Source organism: Panicum virgatum, chromosome 3K (genome assembly GCF_016808335.1).
Source record: "Panicum virgatum strain AP13 chromosome 3K, P.virgatum_v5, whole genome shotgun sequence".
In the NCBI taxonomy this organism is placed as follows: Eukaryota; Viridiplantae; Streptophyta; class Magnoliopsida; order Poales; family Poaceae; genus Panicum; species Panicum virgatum.
In genome coordinates, this window is record NC_053138.1 from 1,152,208 (window position 1) to 1,172,803 (window position 20,596).

Sequence of the window (20,596 nt, forward strand, 5' to 3'; positions counted from 1 at the left end):
CAACTAACCCGATAGGGCTACTACGAGCAGAGCAGGTAATTTCAGTTCAAAATAGTGCTGGATCATAATTTAGCATAGAATTACAAGTCTTGTGTTATAAAAGAAAGTAGAAACGATCATAATGTTGTTTTTTCATTGGAGGGCTCACTTTTTTGGCATTCATCCACAAGTTGGAAGTCTATGTTGGTAATTTGAGATCCATCTGTGCATGATACTCGTCCGTCTTCCTTCCCTTATCTTTGGAAGCAAAATAAGGCAAGCCTGGCCGTCACTGTGTTCGGCAGCAAGCTCCAGCTCGAGCCCAACAGTAATTTCCTCTCACACCACTCCAGCCACCAGCTCCAGCCAGCCCAACAGTATTTTTCTATCACACCATTCCAGTTCCAGCCTCCAGCTCCAGCCTGCCGAACGCAGTGTTTTCCCCAAGCGGGATCTCTGCTCCAGCAAACTTGACCATACAGGCACAAGATCTTTTCCCCAAATTCTGTCATTTCATTTCAACTCATCTAATCACTGTTCCTTGACTGAGAGCAAGTAATGAGAGAGCCATGATTATGCACCCAAAAAGGACGTTATGGTTTCAGAATAATGATGATTAAATTTAAACAATCTCATCACAAATATTTGCAGTTCACATCATATCTATGTGACTATGACCAGTAAGTTCTACTGATGTTTCAGCCCTTAAACTGTTCTAACAGTGGGTCATTCCTAAGCATCAATGCCAACGTCGGTTTCTTTTTGCCTCAGAAGATCAATGCAAAGGAAAAGGCAAAGTCTAACTACAACATATGAGTATATGACGATGAAGAGTCAGACAACTCCTCGGACCAAAAGGAAGAACTTAGTTATACATCACAAAAGCCGCATGCCTATTCTACAAATCTTTCTAATCCGTGACAATTGGTCCTGCTTCGCTTGCAGGACCAGTCACATATAAGCTCGATACTCGGGGATTATTTTTTTAATGTACAAAGTTAGCACAAGGTGCTGCCTTTATAGCCCCATGAATGCTATGCCACCACTAAATCACTGTCGTTGGGCAGATGGAGATTGCTGCACCTGCACTGGAGGAAAGAAGCTCATGCCTGATGATTGAAAGAATCCAGTTGATGTCGGTGACTGCTGTGGTGCCTGAGGAGATTGCTGCTGCTGCTGGGGCTGGCTCTGAGCGGGTGGAAGTGGAGGTGGAGGAGGTGGCCCACTTGGTCCTGGGAAACCTGCCGGCATAATGTTGGACAAAGGAGGTGGAGGTGGCATAGAGCTTGCCATCATCCCGAAAGGTCCTCCCATTCCGATCATTCCTCCAGTATTTTGACCAAATTGTTGTAGAAGCGGTGGCAATAGAGATGGCAATGGCGGTGGAGGTGGTGGAAATGAAACTGGCGTTGGTGGTTGCGTGCCTCCAAGAGTAGTAGGCACTGCTCCAATCTGTTGTTGCACCTGTGGTGCTTGCCCAAAAAAGGGAAGAGCACCCATATCACCGGCCTGCTTCTCAAGCCTAGGCCTCTTTTCAATCTGGAAGCCTGGTGGTCCTCCAGAGAATTCTCCAGACGGTGGTCCGCCATTTATGGAAGCAGCTTGCTCAGCGGCAAGAGATGAGAGAATGGAGCTCAGCACAGGTGCTGACAAAGATGCAAGCTTATCTGCCATAGCTGCTGCCGACCTCTTGGACTCGTCACCCACTGCACTGACCGTAGGGGGAAGTGAGGTTGCTGGAGTCGGTGGCTGTGACTGTGGAGGTGTCAACCTTACTCCGGAACCTTGCACCATACCAGCTGTTTTCTCTGGTGGAGTAATCATGAGCGGACTAGGACTAGATTGTGTGGCACTTGTGGCAAGGGCACCACCCAGTTGTTGTCTAAGTTGAATGACATGTTCAGCCTCTGCTCGAGCAACCTGTTTTGATAATGAGATCAAAGATTAGCAAGGTATCACTTTAATAATGTCATAAAATGGGTAGAGCCTAATTACAATTGCAGAACAGATACAAATATCAAATACAATGATATTACCAATATTAAGAAAGTTAATTGTGACCTCACAGATAAATTCCAGCGAGAAAGTTAATTGAGGCAGTGATAGGCAACAAGACATGCATTACTCCATAATCTGGGATACAAATCTCTATTTCAAATTAAGACCTCAGGCATTTTGTTATCAGCTCATCCCCAATAAGACAGAGGAATGCAACAGCCAGACTGGGTGGATGTCAAGCAACAGCCAGAAGGTGATGCACAGGGACTATCAAAGTGCTAGGGAAGTAGTCTAGGTGCGCTTTTTTCAAAAATATAGCTGGATCAGGAAGCAGTTCGAGTGAGCCATGGGATTTAATTAAGCCTGTGGGGTAGCCAGGTAGCAATAGGAGTTGGTAAGACCCATACTTGTGCTAGAGGAACACTAGATGGCTTGACACATGTGCTCACTGCTCACTATCCCAAGTGCATTCAGCAAACAAAGAATTCATGAAGTCTTGATTTTTCTTTTCTTAACTAACCTGCATGAATTTAGATCTGGGAGCTGGCTAACGTGAGACTGAAACCACCTTTTTTGATATGCCCGCTCCACAAAAAAAAAAGGAAGAAGAACCGTGTGTGGTTCCCCTTCAAAAAAGAAACAAAAGAAGAAAGAGGCAAGAGTGTTCAAGATCTATGTGAAGACTGTTATGGTGGCTGCTGGGCTGAGATCGTGAGAGAGGGAAAGGGGGCGATTGCTAGGGTTTTGGGTGCCGGGGGAGGCCGGCCGCAGGGCTTTGCCCACGGCCGGCAAGAGAGAAGGGGTTTCCTTCTAATCTCTTGCTGACACCAAGGTTCTAAAAAATGCTAGACGCTAGGCGAATGCTTACCTATGGTGTAGAGTTTTTTGTGATTAAACATAGATTGAACATGATTAAACGTGTTGTGATTAAACGACACTGTGATTAAACGCAACGCTTGGCCACCGTTCAACGTTTAATCAAGATTAAACGACGTTTAAAAACATTTTTTAGAACACTCCTGACACATGGCAGACATCCTCTTGCGCAAACGCCTTCTTCTTCCGAGCGGCGGCAAGGCTACTACTGCAGGGATGACTGGACGCCAGCAGCTCGTCGTTGCCTGCAGCTGCGCAGCCGCTACCTAGATGCCATCCACGCCCCAGTAGAAGAGGCCCTCGCAGTGCTGCGGTGGTGGCACGGGGCTGGGGGCGGTAAACGACGGGAAGGAGACGGGCGCCGAACTCACAGGAATGACCCGTGGCGCGGAGAAACTCTCCGGCACGACCGGAACCGCCGCCGGAAATGCCGGGATGCCCCGGACCCATGGCTGCGCGGAGAGCGATGGCCTGCCTGCGAGCACTGCCAGACGTGCTGAGAGGTCGTCTATCTGGCGCTGCATGCTGTAGACGGCCGCCGTCAACGCGTTGAGAGCGCCCGTGGGAGGCGTAGACTGCTGCGCAGGCAGCGGCGGCGTGGTGGCCGTGGCGGTGTTGAAAACTGGCAGCGCGACGGGTGAACCAAGGCCAGCCATGGCCGCCGTTGTGGGGAACATGGCCGGCGCGGCAGGGGCAGCAGAGTGGGCAGATCGGGGCCTGATCTCTGATACCAAATTGTTATGGTGGCTGCTGGGCTGAGATCGTGAGGGAGAGGGGGCGATTGCTAGGGTTTTGGGCGCCGGGGAGGCCGGCCGCAGGGCTTTGCCCATGGCCGGCAAGAGAGAAGGGATTTCCTTCTAATCTCTTGCTTTAGATTGATACATCTCCTCTCCTTATATAGAGAGGTATACTTGACCCATAAGCAAGCGACTAATTAACCCTAATGGGCTAAGGCTCGATAGGCCCTTGACTCCTCTAACAAAGACACAGTAAGTAGTAGTTAGATAGGGTGATGATTTGATCTTCTACAATTTCCATCAATCTCAATGGGGATGCCCTTGGGTAAAGATTACCATAATCAGGAACAGTACTGTAAAATGACTCCCAAGATTAGTCATGTAAGAATTAGCAATCTGCCTTTCCCAGTGCCGTCTCAACCCTCTGCCTCCCTGGGGCTGTCTGGTAGCTGAGCACTGCTGGGGGGCGCAGCTATCCAGTCGCGCCAATGAATTACAAGACCCCTTCTAACACACTCAAACACACCACAGCTCTCTCCTGCAGTAGAATCCTTTCCACCAATCTACCAATTCACTCGAATATAGGGTATGAGGATAAAGGAGGAGGGTTGCGTTAGGTTTTGGCAAACCAGCATAAAAATAGCCACTCTAATGGATTTGAAACCCACAAGAAACTCGTTGGGGCGTAACCCTCTTAGCGACGCGCTACATCGGAACCCGGGTGTGGTGATAAATGGGCAAGGGCCGGGTCGTCATCCCCCAAGAGCGCGTCGTATCATGACCTGGGTACGATGATAAGTGAGCAAGGGTCGGGTCGTCACCTGAATGGCGCGCTACATCTACGCCCGGGTGTAGTGAAAAATGAGCAAGGGTCTTCGCACTTCCCTCGACGGGTGCGAAGAGTAAGGAAGCTAGCCGAGCCAATTAAGATTCGTATAGGTAGCTGGAACGTAGGGTCCCTAACGGGTAAGTTGCGAGAGCTAGTTGATGTAGCAATTAGGAGGCGTGTAAATATTCTATGCGTTCAGGAGACTAAATGGAAGGGTCAGAAGGCGAAGGAGGTTGAGGATACTGGCTTCAAGCTTTGGTACACGGGAGCAACTCCGGGTAGGAATGGTGTAGGCATCTTGAATGATAGGAGCCTTAAGGATAGAGTCGTAGAGGTTAGAAGGCAAGGCGACCGAATTATCCTAATCCGGTTGGTAGTTGGAGATTCGGTTTTGAATGTGATCAGTGCCTATGCCCCTCAGGTAGGCCTTAGTGAGAGCACCAAGATGCAGTTCTGGGAAGATCTAGATAGCATGGTTAGTACCGTGCCTACCAGCGAGAAACTCTTCATAGGAGGAGATCTCAACGGCCATGTGGGTGCGACTAATGTAGGGTTCGAGCGAGTGCACGGGGGTTTTGGGTACGGTAGCAGGAGTCAAGAGGGGGAGGATGTGTTGAACTTCGCGTTAGCCTACGACTTGTTGATAGCGAATACCGTGTTTAAGAAGAGGGAATCCCATCTTGTGACGTTTCGTAGTGGACAACACTCGAGCCAGATCGACTTTATCCTTGCTAGGAGGATACCTGGGGAGTGTGTTGTCCCTCAACACAAGCTTGTGGTGGCGGACTTTCGTCTTCGGGTACGTGTCCACCGGGACAAACGTGCCAAAATTGCGAGAACAAAGTGGTGGAAGCTTAGAGGGGAAGCGGCACAAGCGTTTAAGGAAAGGATGCTAGGTGAGGGGCCTTGGGAAGAAGGAGAAGACGCAGATGACATGTGGCTAAAGATGGCAACATGTGTTCGGAAGGTGGCCTCAGAGGTGTTTGGCGTGAGTAGGGGAGGCAAACAGGAGGAGAAAGACACCTGGTGGTGGAATGACGAGGTGCAAAGGGCTATTAAGGAGAAGGAGTGTTTCAAGCGCCTCCACCTTGACAAGAGTGCAGCCAACATCGAGGGCTATAAATTAGCGAAGAGGGTTGCAAAGCGAGCTGTGAGTGTAGCAAAGGGTAAGGCGTATGATGACCTGTATCAGCGGTTAGGCACGTATCAGCGGTTAGGCACGAAAGAAGGGGAGAAGGACATTTATAGGATGGCTAGGATCCGCGAGCGGAAGACAAGGGACATCAACCAAATCAAATGCATTAAGGATGAGACAGATCGACTGCTAGTGAAGGATGAGGACATCATGGATAGATGGAGAGAGTACTTCGATAAGTTGTTTAATGGGGAGAGTGAGGGCCCTACCCTTGAGTTAGATGACTCTTTTGACGATACCAACAGACGTTTTGTGAGGAGAATTCAGGAGGTAGAGATCGGGGAGGCTTTGAAGAGGATGAAGGGAGGTAAAGCGATGGGTCCTGATGGTATCCCCATTGAGGTGTGGAGATGCCTAGGAGATAGAGCAATAGTATGGTTAACTAAGCTTTTTAATCTCATTTTTCGGTCAAAAAGATGCCGGAAGAATGGAGGAGAAGTATATTAGTACCTATCTTCAAAAACAAGGGCGATGTTCAAAATTGTACTAACTACCGTGGGATTAAGTTGATGAGCCATACGATGAAGCTTTGGGAGAGGGTTATCGAGCATCGCCTAAGAAGAGTGACAAGTGTGACCCAAAACCAATTTGGGTTCATGCCTGAAAGGTCAACCATGGAGGCGATTTTCTTAATACGACAATTGATGGAGAGATATAGGGAGCAGAAGAAGGACTTGCACATGGTCTTCATTGACCTTGAGAAGGCATATGACAAAGTACCGAGAAATGTCATGTGGTGGGCCTTGGAGAAGCACAAAGTCCCAACTAAGTACATTACCCTCATTAAGGACATGTACAAGGATGCGACGACGTTTGTCCGGACATGTGATGGTAACACCACTGACTTTCCTATTAACATAGGCCTACACCAGGGGTCAGCATTGAGCCCTTATTTATTTGCTTTAGTGATGGATGAGGTCACAAGGGATATACAAGGTGAGATCCCTTGGTGTATGCTCTTTGCTGATGATGTGGTGCTAGTTGACGAGAGTAGGGCAGGGGTTAACAGGAAGTTAGAGCTGTGGAGACGCACGTTAGAGTCGAAAGGGTTCAGACTTAGTAGGACCAAGACCGAGTACATGATGTGCGATTTCAGCGCGATTAGGCATGAGGGGGGAGACGTTAGTCTAGATGGACAAGTGGTGGTCCAGAAGGATACTTTTCGGTATTTAGGATCGGTGCTACAAAAGGATGGCGACATTGATGAAGATGTTAGGCATAGAATTTCAGCTGGCTGGTTGAAATGGCGACAAGCTTCTGGCATCCTTTGTGACAAGAGGGTGCCACAAAAGCTAAAAGGCAAATTCTATAGGACAGCAATTCGTCCGGCGATGCTATACGGTGCTGAATATTGGCCTACAAAAAGGCGACATGTCCAGCAACTGAGTGTAGCAGAGATGCGGATGTTGCGGTGGTTTTGCGGGCACACAAGGAGGGATAGAGTCCGGAACGAAGTTATTCGAGATAGGGTCGGAGTGGCACCAATTGAGGAGAAACTTACCCAGCATCGGCTGAGATGGTTTGGACATGTCCAACGAAGGCCTCCTGAGGCGCCGGTGCGTAATGGGGTTCTTGAGCGGGTCGATAATGTAAAGATGGGTAGAGGTAGACCTAAACTGACGTGGTATGAATCGGTTAAGAGAGACCTTAAGAATTGGAATATCTCTAAAGAGATAGCTTTGGATAGGAGCGCTTGGAGACTAGCTATCAATGTGCCTGAACCTTGAACTTATTTCTTTCGGGTTTCATCTCTAGCCTACCCCAACTTGCTTGGGAAAAAAGGCTATGTTGTTGTTGTTGTTGTATAGGGTATGAGGACAGGACCCACTCCCCTACCCACGCCTGTACAGATCATTAGAAATTTAATACTACCCACTCTATTACACAACAACAACATAGCCTTTTTTCCCAAACAAGTTGGGGTAGGCTAGAGATGAAACCCAAAAGAAATAAAGGTCATGGTTCAGTCACATTGATAGCTAGTCTCCAAGCGCTCCTATCCAAAGCTATCTCTTTAGAGATATTCCAATCCTTAAGGTCTCTCTTAACCGACTCATCCCAAGTCAGTTTAGGTCTACCTCTACCCCTCTTTACATTATCGACCCGCTCAAGAACCCCACTACGCACCGGCGCCTCGGGAGGCCTCCGTTGGACATGTCCAAACCATCTCAGCCGATGTTGAGTAAATTTCTCCTCAATTGGTGCCACCCCGACCCTATCCTGAATAGCTTCGTTTCGGACTCTATCCCTCCTTGTGTGCCCGCAAAACCACCGCAACATCCGCATCTCTGCTACACTCAGTTGCTGGACATGTCGCCTTTTTGTAGGCCAACATTCAGCACCGTATAACATCGCCGGGCGAATTGCTGTCCTATAGAACTTGTCTTTTAGCTTTTGTGGCACCCTTTTATCACAAAGGAAGCCAGAAGCTTGACGCCATTTCAACCAGCCAGCTGAAATTCTATGCCTAACATAGAATACTACCCACTCTATTAAATTGAGCAAAATTTCACTATACTCAACTCATGTTGACAACATAGAATTCTAACGACATTAATTAAATGTGTTGGGCATGATTCAATAATATAAAGGACCTGCTTTGCACAGATTGGGAAACTAGATGCACAAGCAGACTCCATATGCATGAAGAAAATGAATGAAGCCTTGACGACCAAAAGTTTAGTATTGGAATTTCAACCTAGTGTTGACACCATAAATTTTAATAGCTCAACTGAAACTTGGGGGTGCGGAGCTGGCAGGACCAACTGCACAGGTGAGTCCACTTGCAATGTAGGGGTAATGGATAATATTATCTACTTGTAGGTCAACACATATCCACTTATAGACACTCGCTATTATAGCTATGGACGTATAGGTAAGATTCTGATGGGTATGGATGTTAATCGAGTTTCCCACACCTACCAAAACAGAAAACATCTGAATTCACAGCCCAAATGCATGTAAAAAGTACCACAAAATACTGTCTTTAACATAAGGCGCACCAAGTTGTTATGATTTATGAATTATGATCGCTGACATATACATGCAACAAAGACCAAACACATACCAAGCAAACCACAATTGGTTTAATAATGTTAGCGCCTCCCTAAGAATCTGTGCACACCCCGCCTCTATTTCTAATTATTTTATCACACTCTGAACATGTGGATGCATTCATCTACGGGATGCCAAAGATAGATGAAACATTCTACTTATGGCCACATATCATAGGGCATCTTAGCTAGTACCAAGATAAAAGAATATTGTCCATAAACTCCAAAATAGATTAATAGAATAGACAGGACAAGATATATAAGCATCATAATGAGAATACTTACAGATCTAGAACATGATCAGCATTTATGACCTAATAAACCCCATTTAATTGGGCATTAACAGTAAAGGCATCATAGGGAAGAATGACCTAGGACATGATTTTGCAAGGAAATAACAACAAAGGAAAAGGACAACATCATGCAACAAGATAAAGAATAATTCTTACTTGCAACTGACTGCGAAGAACCACTGACTTTGACTCCTGTCATATAAGAAAAAAACATACAGTTCTGAACAGCACAAGGCATGTAATTGAAATGGAGCATTGGTGGGATAAAGAAAGCCTCAAGACCTGTTCGCTGAGAGCTTCTTTTAATTGATTGATCAGGGATATCCTCGCCGCATCTACACTTTCAAGTTGTTTGATGCACTGCTTTAGGGTCATTTCTTGTTCTTGAAGGTCAGAAATCAATGTTGATGCTGGCTGATTACCTTATGAAAAAAAATACAGGACAAAAAAAAACAGAGCACATAAGAGTGCTGTCAAACTTTATTCAACAGTAAATATTCACAACACTAAATATGAGCAAGAAATGTCCTTACCATTGGTGCTAGCATCGTTTATATCTTTATTTATCCTCTCCAAAACACCAACAGTACTCTTACATTTGTTTAAAGCTGTGTCTTCATCAAAATGTTGATCAAGGACCGATTGGTATGCAGTCACAATCTTTTCAGGCATCCCACCAACAGTAAGTTTCTACAGCAAAAGCCAACAAATAAGAAGGTGCTCTAATATACAACCCAATAAGTTAGATTTACGCAGGAGTAAGCAACTTACTTTTACTGTTGTACCAGAATCCTTCCGTGAAACTTTGGAATTTGAAGGGGGATTAGAGCTAGGATTTGAACTATTCCCGTTGTTATCCAATATATGAGGGTTGTCACCAAGAATGCCATCTTTCAGACTTTCAATACGGGTCCCAAAAACCTTGCGTTCATCCCAAATTCCTATCTGTAATTCCGAAAAAAATAGAAAGATATACTTAGTTTTTTTTTACTTGTAATAAACGATAAGTGAATGAATAAATTTACCATCAGTAATTCCATAATCAATATAGTCATGCTATGAATAGGAACTTTCCTTACAGAGTGTTGATGAAGGTCCAAGCAAACTATGACTCACAAACCCTATGCAAATACTTTATACATATTATAATACCAGGGGAAGAGTCTGAATCGATGTTTCTGGCAGCTGACTAGCAACATATCAAGCAAGACACTCATTTGAGGAATAATGTACTCATTAAACCCAACACTCCTAGAAATAGAGGAATTAGGCTAGAAACTAAGAAGGGTATCTGCTTTTCCTGAACACGCAGGAAAGCAGCGTATCAAAAGGTTAATTGTTTTACTAATTGATGCATCTGTAGTATTAAGCTCACATTTTCTCTACACATGATTATATAAATCAAAATACATGCCCTGATGCACATGACTATGATCACATCATCAAAATACATCAGAGCAAACAAAAGTGCTATCTAGAATCCAGTTAAGCGTACCATGGGAGTAATAAGGCTAGTTGAATAATATAGAGCAGCAATAGCATATGGCTCAAATAATTTCCCATGACAAACTAAACCAATGATGGTCAATCCAATGGTACTGGCACATTTACATCCTCCTGAATTCTTGGACAATGCTCTTGGACAACTCTAGAATAAAAGGAGCTGGTGGAACGCGAAAAGTTAATTACGTAGCAGTGAAATATGATGAAACTTACTAATCTTGCCACTACTTTCTTTCCATCTTCTCCCCCATTTTCATAGAAATGTTTCAGTGATCTAGGTAGAACCCTCCAGAACTCATTCACAAAGTCTCCTCCCTTGCGTTTGCTGTTTTGCAGGATATCATTCGATAGATACAGGAATGATACTTTCTTATCCTTCGTTGCACTATTAAACTGCTTTTCCCATGTGTCTACAACCCTTTTGGCCCTCTTGCGGTGAAAAATGCACCATTGTGAAAGTGCTGCACAAGAATTAAGGAATACAAAAAAAGAACTACTAATGCAATCTCTAAATGCAAACTTACACAGGAAAAAGGACAATTCTAGTAAAAAAAGGACAAAACAAGAACATACACAGTATATCTCACAGTTCCTCGCTTAGATATGGAGTGGCATATACAACATATGGCATGCAATTCCTCACAAATAAGCAGCACAATAATATTGAAATCATAGGATTCTCTTTTCCTACGGTCAATAAAGAAGGGCATGCAGAATGCTAATACTGCAGACTGTACCTTTACTTCAAACTCCAAACATATGCCTTACAGAATTTGTTTAATCAATAGGGGGTCACGGGTGTAGGAAGTATCTTCATCTCACTGGTTAGTTGGCTCAAAATGAAGATATACAGGCATAATATAAAAAGGTGAAGTAGTTTTCACAATACATTTTCAGTGCAATAATATGCGGCCACAATTTATTTTGGACATGGCATAGTTAACATAAGGTTATCAGATCAGAATACCATAAAGTTCAATCAACGAACCAAGAGTAAAAACGGCTTACTAGTTACTATCATAGTACATAAATAAAAGCAACCAGAGCAAGCTAATTTGGCAGTTAGAACTTAGAACCACCTCACCAATATTTAGCTCCTTAGTCCTCGGTGAAGGATATGTCATATAATTGTTTTCCTCACTTAATTGGCAAACTGAACAGGATGGCAGAAAGACATAGTGATTATTAATATATGCAATGTAGAGTCCTAGGAGTTCCTGTTATCATTTCCACTTCACAAAGGGAACAGCCTCAAAAGATTATGAAAATCATATTTATAGAGATGGTAACCAAGCATTGCCATTAACAACAATAATAACAAAGCCTTTTAGTCACCAGAAGTTGGTGTAGGCTAGAGCTGAAAACAAACAGAAGCCAGCAATAAAGGGGACAAAGAAGTAAAAGAGAAAAGGGTATTAGTGACAGTAAGATGATGGTAATAGTGCTATTAGCAAGATGATGGTAGCCTAGATCACCTTTTGAGCTAATGGAAGTGAAACACATGGAGTCCTGATTTCTACGCCTTTAAGTCCAAGGGTAAAAACACTTAAAAAATCAAGCTCATTAGATATCCAAAACTTTTACCATGATGTATTTACATTAACAATACTATTTTTCTCAAATAAACTGCCTGAGAAAGACACTAAAATCAAGAAAAATGTCTGACAGTGCGGTAACCATAAAATCACATTGTCATATAGATTCGATAAATTCATACACAAAGAGGATTTTTAACTTCTATTCATGTGCACCAGAAAACTAACAAGAAGACAATAAGCACTGCACGGAATGGAACAGGCCCACTTAGTATGCCCAATGAAATCTCCTGAGCAGTTCTACTCATAGACATTGCAATTTGCATGTTAGGCCTACTTAATCAAAAGAATATGAAACGGACAGCAACACCTAGGCTTCGGGATTTGCGAGCGTGCAAGAAAGTAACCACAGAAAAAAAGGATACTCTGAATACTCGCCGCTGAGCTGTTGAGCTTGTTGAGCTTCTCGACCAGCCTCTGCTCGCTAAAGGAGCCTCCTACCCCGCCGCCCGCGTCTGCATCCGCCTTCGCGCCCGCCATCACGAAGGCTCCAACTAATTCAGCTCCCTCGCGGTAACCCCAAAAACCTAGAGAAATGTGTAGTCCTTGCGAAGCAAGATCGAACCAATCTTGCGCGTAAAAATTCATAAAAAAATCCCAGAAAATCAGAAATTTTGGGATTATGGTGAGAGATTGAAGCTCGGAGTTGTAGGGGGTAGAGATGCATACCTCGGTAGCGAGTCCCTGAGCTTGAGCGTGCCGCCGCGGATGAGAAGGGGAAGGGGAAGGGGAGCGGGGAGGAGGGGGGAAGCCGAGAGGGTTTGGTTTTGCTGCGGTGGCTTTCCACCCTTTTCTTTCCCCGTTGCAGTAGAGGATTCTACCTCACAGGGACGTCCGAAGCTTTGGGACGTCGATCGTCCATCCAACGAACTGGGGACATCGTCCTTCTAATAAGCATAAAAGGCGGACAGTAGCCCACTAACGGCCCAAGTTTACCCATCAGCATAAAAGGCGGACAGTAGCCCACTAACGGCCCAAGTTTACCCATCCATCCCTCCGCTCGGATCCTTGCAGCTCTGCATAGCGGCCGCCATAGCAGTTTCGCACCGCCGCGGAGGAGCGATGAGCCGATGACCACCGTGCTGTCGAGCTTGGCCACCCCGGCAGGCCCAGCGAACACCAGCGCGCTCTCTGCGCAGGTCCTCTCCTGTTCAGAAGGGTGGGGCGCGTGTATGGGTGGCGCGGAAGCAAAGTTCGGCGTCGAGGGGACAGTCTCGTCATGCTGGATCCGAGGGATCATGGCCATGAAGATTTTGTAGGGAGACCGCCATGGCAGATCCTGCCTTGAATGATCTTTGCCGAATGTTCTAAATTCTATAGACTTGCGTGCAATCTTTCTCCCTGTTCTCAGCTTGCTTCCTTGCAAAAACAGTGTTATTTCATAGTTGACTCATGGCGAGTGTTTCTTCAGCAGATGATAGGAATTTCTGCTCAGATGTATTGTGAACCTTTCTTCTCAGCTCAAATTGTCACAACAATCTGAGTTTCAAATTGACAAGGACACTCAATATTGAATCACAATCCCATCTCACATCAATTCTTGGTCTCAATTCAACAATCTATCACCACGTTGTCCGCTCCTTATGAAGATAGTCTCCTCAAGCTGCTGGTGCCCCCTCCTGTATAAGCCCGTGTGGCCGTGGCCCCTCCAGAGCTTGGCGAGGACGCGACCATCATCATCAACAAGGCTGCGCACGGTTGCGGATTCGACGGTGACCTTGAACCAGGAGCTTTGGAAGCCGAGGGTGACGAGTCGCAGCAAGCAGCCGGTGGCCATGGGGAATTTGGGGATACCCGGTCTTTGTGTTGCTCGGATGTCGAATTGGGCCGCGTAGTTGTTTGTGGGCCGATGACTGCGTGGGCGCTAGCTTCCTCCTCGTTGGATGTGCAAGCAACGGCGATGCGCAGTTGGACGTCCCTCCGAGGTAGAATCCTCTACTGCAGAGGATCTGGTTCCCTTTGGGCGTGCGTGTGTGTTTCTGGGGTTTTCTTTTTCTTTTTTTTTGTGCGAAAATGTTGATGATGCCGGTTATTTTGTGCGAAAACCTAGGATAGATGGTGTAAAGAAAACTGATATATTGACAAAGCAAAGGATGGTAATGAAAGAAAATACGTATATCATGACACACGATAGTGAGGTTGTTACTGTGTCGGTATCATATTAAAATTCGAAGAAAAACTTATAGAAAAATATATGTGTGTTAAGATTAGAAAAATATTGTCTGATTGCATCCTAGCTTAGTGTTAGCTTAATGCCATGTAAACGTTATATGAAGAAAATACTATTAGTGAAGAAATGTATATGCTATGAGTTCAGAGGAAAAAAACAGTATATTCTACCACTATTGCCATCGGTTCTATGAAGTTAAAGATGGATGGATCATTAAGGAACAATACTTAAGTTGCGAGTTTAGAAATAAATCACCACACTGTATGTTAGAGTAACTCCAAAAGACCCTCAACCTCTTATCTCAAATTTAGAGGCTCAAGTTAAAAGGATACACTCCAGCAGACCCTCAATTTTGGGAGGTCTTTAAATTCCCTCCTCCATTCCTAGTGGGGGTCTCTAGAGAGCCCTCTATTGTAAGTTAAAATTGAGAGCTATTGTTGGAGTTGGAGCAAATTTGAATGCTCCTAAAAAATAGTGGCAAACCTCATTAGCATTTGGAGAGTCTGATTTAGGGACTATTGCTGGAGTTACTCTTATTTGGCCCGTTCACTTCAGATTTGTCTGCAGCTGCAATGAAAAGTCCAAACATTCACGTGTTGTGTAATGAAAGCTCAAAATATTTTATATTTTTAAAAATAATTTCTTTTCTATAAGTTATAATTTCTTTTCTTGTTGAGGCAACGTGTGGCCCATGCGTGAGATATTTTATTGATTATTTTTGTTGGATTGACTACAATTAGATCAAATTTAAGACCCGAATCAAATTTTATTAAAGTATTCTTTTATAATTCTTTTGAATGAAATGACTTATTATATTGACTACTTTGTTCTAATTAAGTAAATGCTCGCTCAAAATCGTAAATTAGTGAGTTAGGCAACATATATTTATTTTTGAAGGGCTACTAGGCAACATATATTGGTTGGTCAATGGTTCAGCTATTTGACCGGACCTCAGCTGAAAACGTAACTTGATGTGCTAGGTAGGCTACATACACATACACATTGTTAGATGAATGATTTCAGCCACTTGAGGTAACTTGTCAGCTGAATTAAAGATACAACTTGATGCGCTAGCTATGTATATTGGTAGTCAGATTGAAGATCTGTCAGGTTTTGCTCCGTGGCATGTAATGTTGGAAGTTTCACTCTGGGAGGAGCCGCTTGTGCAGTGCGATCGTCAGATACGGAGAAGACGATTACGCTTGATGAAGCGCCAACGTCTGTATCGTCAGCAGGTTCCAAGCGGTAGAGTTGCTGGCCGGCGGCGAAGTTGCCGAGCAGCTGGTACGAGCTCGGCGAGCCATCCATGGTTAAGCAAAGGTAATCGGTGCCTGAATCGTCAATGGTGATTGATCAGCAGCATTTCGAGCTAACGAGAGAAGGAATTAAGTGAGGAACGATTACGTGGTAATAAAGTCTGCACGTACAGGCGGCGAGCTCCTTTTGGGTGCGGTAGAGGAACTGCAGCACGTCGGCGGCCTCCTCCCGGAACCGGGAAAAGGGGCCGTCGTCGTGGAGGTTGAGTTTGCGGAGCTTGCAGAGACCCTCGCCGAGCTCCATCATCGCGCCGCGGTGGTTCTGAACGCGGGTTGTTGGCGTCAAATGCAGAATAATTCATCGACCGATTGCAGCTGGCATGCGTATGCAGTCCCCGAATCCAACAATTATATTCGTCCGGACCTGGTTGAAGAGGTGGTGGAAGCCGACGGCGCACTGGAGGAGGCCGTGGAGGAGCGTCCTTGCGGGGTCCTCGGCGCCGTACCAGAGCTCCTCCACCACGTCGTGGCACGCGTGGTACTCGCCGCGGTTGAACAGCGCCACCGCCGCGTCGAACCCAGCAGCAGTTGCCGACGACGATGGGTCCTCCTCCTCCTCGTCGTCGTCGGGAGGCGGGCGCTCGCCCCGCGCCGTGAGGAGCCGGCGGCGGCAGCGGAGGTCGGCGTTGCGCGCCCCGCAGCAGCCTCTGCCGCGGTGCAGGTGGTATATGCTTGAAGAAGGAGAGGGTCGCGGTGGTGGTCGCAGACGGGGCGAGAAGAGCGTCGTCGCGGTCGCGGCCACCATCATGGTGGTGGTGGTGGGCGCGAGGCCGGCGTAGATGCGCGCCGCAGAGCCGGCCATGGAGATGGAATACAAGGATCGCTGGGTGGGGGTGGGAGTGGGAGTCGTCGTGTCGTGTGTGGCCACCACCAGCACACGCTGGCAGAGAGCCAAGCCAAAATATCTAGCACAAACTTCCGGCCCAAGAGCAAGCAGACCTCACCAGGAAGCCCAGCCCATTCATTGCAGCTGCAGTTGCCAGCCCAACCCACCCACCCACCCAGCAGCATCTATTTCCTTTCCCGGGTTCCTTCCCCGTCTCCCCGCGCTCGCTTCCCGCGAAATCCCCATCGGCATCCATCCCCCAAAGCCATCGATTTCCCTCCGTCCTCTACTCTCATCTTCCCAATCCCCCTCGGACGGAGGAATTCCTTCCCGATTCGCGCCGGATCTAATCCGACCGGGGACCCCGAAACCTAGCAGCACCCGGTCCCCGAGCGAGGGGCGGGAGCAAGCAAGCCGACCTCGCGATGGCGCCGCTGTCGTGGCGGCACCACACCCTGCTGCAGGCGCTGCTCACCCGCGGGCCCCTCTCCGAGCGCGACTTCCACGCCGTCTTCGCCGCCGTCTCCGGCAAGAACCCCGGTAAGCCACCTGCTCAGCTCCTCTCCTCCCTTTATGCGTCGTATATAAAGTGCTCGACGAAATGCTCCTGCGCCATGCCCGCTTGGGCCGCCGCGCCGGCTCCACCTGCACGGGAGGGCTGGAGGTTCGAGCACCCTGAGTGGGGTCAAAAGGGTAGCCTGGGGTGGGGGTGGGGTAAAAGAGTCGTGGACATGGGATGGGGGGCCGGCCTTTGTTACTGCTCAACAGGGGGGATGCAGAGGCAAGCAGCAGCTTACAGTGCAAGCCACTCCGCCGCCCCCTTCTCCTTCCAGAGTACGCAACGCAACGGCCAACCCATCCTTCACTGCATATATCTGCTAGTGCTGGGCTATCTTCCAAGCGAGAGGGAGCAGCCGGAGCATGGCGCCCTTGCCTTGGCGCCAGCGCCATCACACCCTGCTGCAGGCGCTCCTCTCCCGCGGCCCCCTTGCCGAGCCCGACTTCCACGCAGTCTTCGCTGCTGTCTCTGACAGGGACCCTGGTACCCCTTCCTGTACCTGTCTCAAAGTCATTTTCAGTTCAAATGATGATGCCTGGCTCGCTACTTCACTGAATCATATATAATCTATGGGTTGCAAGCTTCTAATTCATTTTGCCAACTGTCTAGTCACTAGTCTCCAATCACTTATTTCATAATCTGGCTTGCAGCAACTCATCAACAACTGTTCAATGATACACTTCTCAAGATCAACAAGGAACTCGCATTTCTGCAGTTTGAGTTGCGAGCATGCATAAACCAGTATGATGGAATGGTGTACTACGGAGTGGCTAATAACATTGCTGACGAAGAATCAAAGCTTGGGACAAAGTATTCTGTGCCCCAGATTGCATTCTACAAGGGACTGGTATGTGTTAGCTTGCTTTGTATAGCTCAATCTGACATTACATAGTCTGTTGATTTTCACATGTACTGATGTAACTAATGATTCCTGCGGCAGTTAGAAGCAATTGTTCAGGAAGCTGGAAATGATGGGAGCATAACCAGTATTGACGCTCTCAATGTCCGGCTGGACAACCAGGTTTGTTGTACAGTATTCTAGGAACATGATTTGTTGGTTATCATGTATTTATCCACCATGCATTTGTCTTATGTCAACATGTACTAAATGGCCGTTTGCTTGGTGTAGCTCAAATTAGCTACAAATTTGCAAGCAGTTAGCATTATGAAATTGTAGATAGCAGTAGCACCTTTCAGTCTTTTCTCTGGCGTGGCATGGCATGGCGGCACTATTATATATACTGATTGTTAGACCTTAATCTTGATTGCAATATGGTGTGATGACTGATGAGTTGTTGACTGTTCTATCCCAGGTCATAATTGTAGATGGTTCACAGGACAGCCAATCTCTTCTTCCTACTTCCATAAAGAGCTTCTCACTGAGCCAGAAAGAGAAAACCCTGGATGAGCTGATACGGGATCGTTGGTTGTCATACACCTCCACAGGCAAGATTGGTCTGGGCACCAGATCATTTCTTGATCTCCGAAGCTGGTTCTGTGGTAATGACATCCCATCATGCGTGGCCTGTAACGAAGCTTGTATAAAGGTACTCATTTGTGATGATTTTATGATTTTCAGTTGCCTTGGTCTTGTTTTAAGTTTACCATCTAACCTGCAAAAGTTGTGATTATTTTTCTATTGCTTATGGTTTGCAACAGGCATCAAGTTGTCCCAATGAGGAATGCAATGTAAAAATTCACGAGTACTGTCTGAGGAAGAAATTTTCACAGCGAAAGGTAGTCACCTTACTGTAGTTGACACTGTTAACCTTATTGATGTTAAAGCTGCAGCTTGCTAATTTATCTGCACATGCAGGCTTCAAGAGCTTGTCCCGGTTGCAGTACTGAATGGCCCCGCCAGGATGGTGAAGCCAATTGCGATGACGATGTGAATGAGCCTGGTGAGGATGAAGCCCCTTCAGCTAACCATTCATCAAGGAAGAGGCGCAAGCAAGTCAAAGCCGAGCTGGTGGAAGAAAATAACAACGCAGGCCCATCAACAGCAGTGCCTAGGAGTAGGACCCTTCGACGCGCTAAAGCTGAAGCGGTTGAGGCTGCTCAAGAGGCGTCTTCTGCAGGAGCTTCGCAGGCAACCAGGACTTCCAAAAGAAGGAAGAAGTGATGCTGCTGTCTTATGTCTGTACATATGGAAGCTGGTGTGTAATGGTAGTAGATAAGATGGTTATTTTGAAGCGGCAATGCTGCAGCATCTAATGCTGGCAGGCCTTAAGATGATGGTGTTAGAAACTCCTAGAGATTATTTATCTGACAGTTTATCAATCTAGCTGGACGGGTACACTTTATTGGTTTGGAAGTGGAGAACCTATCTGAGCACTGAAGCATGTTGAAGTCGGTTTCAAGCATGTTATTTTGATATTTTCATCGCTTGTTCCTATATTCCACTTGTTTAGAAAGACGCTAATGCATTATAAAGACTTAAGTTTTACATTGGACGTGAATGGAAGGTGCAGGAAAAGCAAGATTGGAGTACACTGCCTGATCTTTTAGCTCAGATCTGCATGCATGTGCACATCTGAACCTAGTGGGTTGCTCAGTTCTTGTTCAGTAATAGTCAAATACTATGCAGATGTGTGGGTTTTATGCCCGGTCGATACCAGAGGTTGCCCAAGAGGTTTCTTCAGCAGGATCAGGATCTTGGTGAAGCTGAGCAAATTACACCGAGCTATGCCTGATCCTGTCTGTCGTGGTGTGCAAACCCACAGCCGGGTGGCGTAGTGCACCCGCCTAAACTCAGAGGGTGAGTATTCGGGGGTAGCTAGGATTAACCCAATTTAGATGCAAGAACATGATGAACACAACAGGTTTAGAGTGGTTCGGGCCGCCGGAGCGTAATACCCTACGTCCACTGTGTGTTGTATTGCTTGTGCTCTCAAGAGGTTGAGAACGGGATTGTTCGGAGTGAATCCGAGCTTGTGTTGTGAGAGTGTTCAGAGAGTCCCCCCAAGTGTGCAGCGAGCGCCTTCCTTTTATATCTCAAGGGAGGCACGTACATGGCCGTTGAGTCCCCGACAGGTGGGCCCAACGATGCTGTATAAAATAACATATTGTACAGACATTATGGTGTTGCAGGCGACGGAGATCTCATTCCTGGATTTCCTTGCTCTGCCCGTGGGAATCTTCCGTCCGGCATAGCCATGCCCTGTCTTGTCGAAACGGCGCCAGGGCGTAGCTTGCGGCGTAGCCTGCCGCGTAGTGGAACGGGCCGTGTAGCTTGCGGCGTAGGCGGTATGATGAAAGGGTGCCGTGCCGTCGTATCCATTTAATGCGGCAGACGGGCTCTGCGCGGATGCGGCGCATGCGGCTGCACTGTGTACCTCGGTAATATGCGGTCTACAGTGAGGCCTGACAAAAGCTGCCCCACGTGCCGCGGCGGCAGAACACGCTTCAACCACCCGCATTGAATGCGGTGGGTGGGCGAGTCTTCCAGCGGAAGATTCGCGCCCGTGCCTGCGCCTGCAGGACACGTGGCGCCCCCGGACCTCGCCCCGGCGGTATATTGGTTCTACGCGCGTGGGAGGTCCGGACGGACACGGGGAGGTCCCGGACCCCTATGGGGGTCCGGGCCCTCGGCTGTTGGCGCGGAGCTTCCCCTCCTCAGGGACACGTGGCGTCACCGGACCCGTCCCAGAGCCTGACCCCCTGGGGC

The 20,596-nt window shown here is 47.0% G+C and overlaps 3 protein-coding genes across 5 annotated transcripts; 1 reads left to right on the top strand and 2 right to left on the bottom strand.

Annotated features, from left to right (window-relative positions):
* Positions 1 to 643: 643 nt before the first annotated feature.
* LOC120696606 (formin-2-like) lies at positions 644 to 12,858 on the bottom strand. 2 transcript variants are annotated; one of them, XM_039979560.1, is made up of 8 exons: positions 12,728 to 12,858; positions 12,424 to 12,627; positions 10,677 to 10,924; positions 9,732 to 9,905; positions 9,494 to 9,650; positions 9,243 to 9,382; positions 9,117 to 9,152; positions 644 to 1,899 (listed from the first exon to the last, which is right to left on the bottom strand). In XM_039979560.1, the coding sequence occupies exons 2-8, from the start codon at positions 12,536 to 12,538 to the stop codon at positions 1,030 to 1,032; spliced, it is 1,740 nt and encodes a 579-aa protein (XP_039835494.1). In that variant the 5' UTR covers positions 12,539 to 12,627; positions 12,728 to 12,858; the 3' UTR covers positions 644 to 1,029. The 2 variants fall into 2 exon arrangements, with proteins under 2 accessions (XP_039835494.1, XP_039835495.1); XM_039979561.1 differs by having other exon boundaries at positions 12,424 to 12,603; positions 12,728 to 12,848.
* A 2,254-nt stretch (positions 12,859 to 15,112) lies between these two features.
* Positions 15,113 to 16,408, bottom strand: LOC120696607. 2 transcript variants are annotated; one of them, XM_039979564.1, is made up of 3 exons: positions 15,909 to 16,408; positions 15,633 to 15,806; positions 15,113 to 15,559 (listed from the first exon to the last, which is right to left on the bottom strand). In XM_039979564.1, the coding sequence occupies exons 1-3, from the start codon at positions 16,344 to 16,346 to the stop codon at positions 15,539 to 15,541; spliced, it is 633 nt and encodes a 210-aa protein (XP_039835498.1). In that variant the 5' UTR covers positions 16,347 to 16,408; the 3' UTR covers positions 15,113 to 15,538. The 2 variants fall into 2 exon arrangements, with proteins under 2 accessions (XP_039835498.1, XP_039835497.1); XM_039979563.1 differs by having other exon boundaries at positions 15,145 to 15,559; positions 15,656 to 15,806.
* Positions 16,409 to 16,548: 140 nt separating this feature from the next.
* Positions 16,549 to 19,388, top strand: LOC120696608 (non-structural maintenance of chromosomes element 1 homolog). Its single transcript, XM_039979565.1, has 6 exons — positions 16,549 to 16,910; positions 17,580 to 17,776; positions 17,870 to 17,950; positions 18,243 to 18,476; positions 18,589 to 18,666; positions 18,746 to 19,388. Exons 1-6 carry the CDS (start codon positions 16,796 to 16,798, stop codon positions 19,049 to 19,051), a joined length of 1,011 nt encoding a protein of 336 aa, XP_039835499.1. The 5' UTR covers positions 16,549 to 16,795; the 3' UTR covers positions 19,052 to 19,388.
* The last annotated feature ends 1,208 nt before the right edge of the window (positions 19,389 to 20,596 follow it).

Bases quoted from the DNA above. Each gene is read 5' to 3' on its own strand.
- LOC120696607 (XM_039979563.1), bottom strand. From the start codon at position 16,346: ATGGCCGGCTCTGCGGCGCGCATCTACGCCGGCCTCGCGCCCACCACC. The intron at 15,807-15,908 runs GTCCGGACGAAT...ACCCGCGTTCAG, and splicing joins TCCACCACCTCTTCAACCAG to AACCACCGCGGCGCGATGAT. The intron at 15,560-15,655 runs GTACGTGCAGAC...TTGACGATTCAG, and splicing joins CCAAAAGGAGCTCGCCGCCT to GCACCGATTACCTTTGCTTA.
- LOC120696608 (XM_039979565.1), top strand. From the start codon at position 16,796: ATGGCGCCGCTGTCGTGGCGGCACCACACCCTGCTGCAGGCGCTGCTC. The intron at 17,777-17,869 runs GTATGTGTTAGC...TTCCTGCGGCAG, and splicing joins TTGCATTCTACAAGGGACTG to TTAGAAGCAATTGTTCAGGA. The intron at 18,667-18,745 runs GTAGTCACCTTA...CTGCACATGCAG, and splicing joins AGAAATTTTCACAGCGAAAG to GCTTCAAGAGCTTGTCCCGG.
- LOC120696606 (XM_039979560.1), bottom strand. From the start codon at position 12,538: ATGGCGGGCGCGAAGGCGGATGCAGACGCGGGCGGCGGGGTAGGAGGC. The intron at 9,153-9,242 runs GTCTTGAGGCTT...CTTATATGACAG, and splicing joins AAGAAGCTCTCAGCGAACAG to GAGTCAAAGTCAGTGGTTCT. The intron at 1,900-9,116 runs GTAAGAATTATT...TTATCAAAACAG, and splicing joins TTCTTCGCAGTCAGTTGCAA to GTTGCTCGAGCAGAGGCTGA.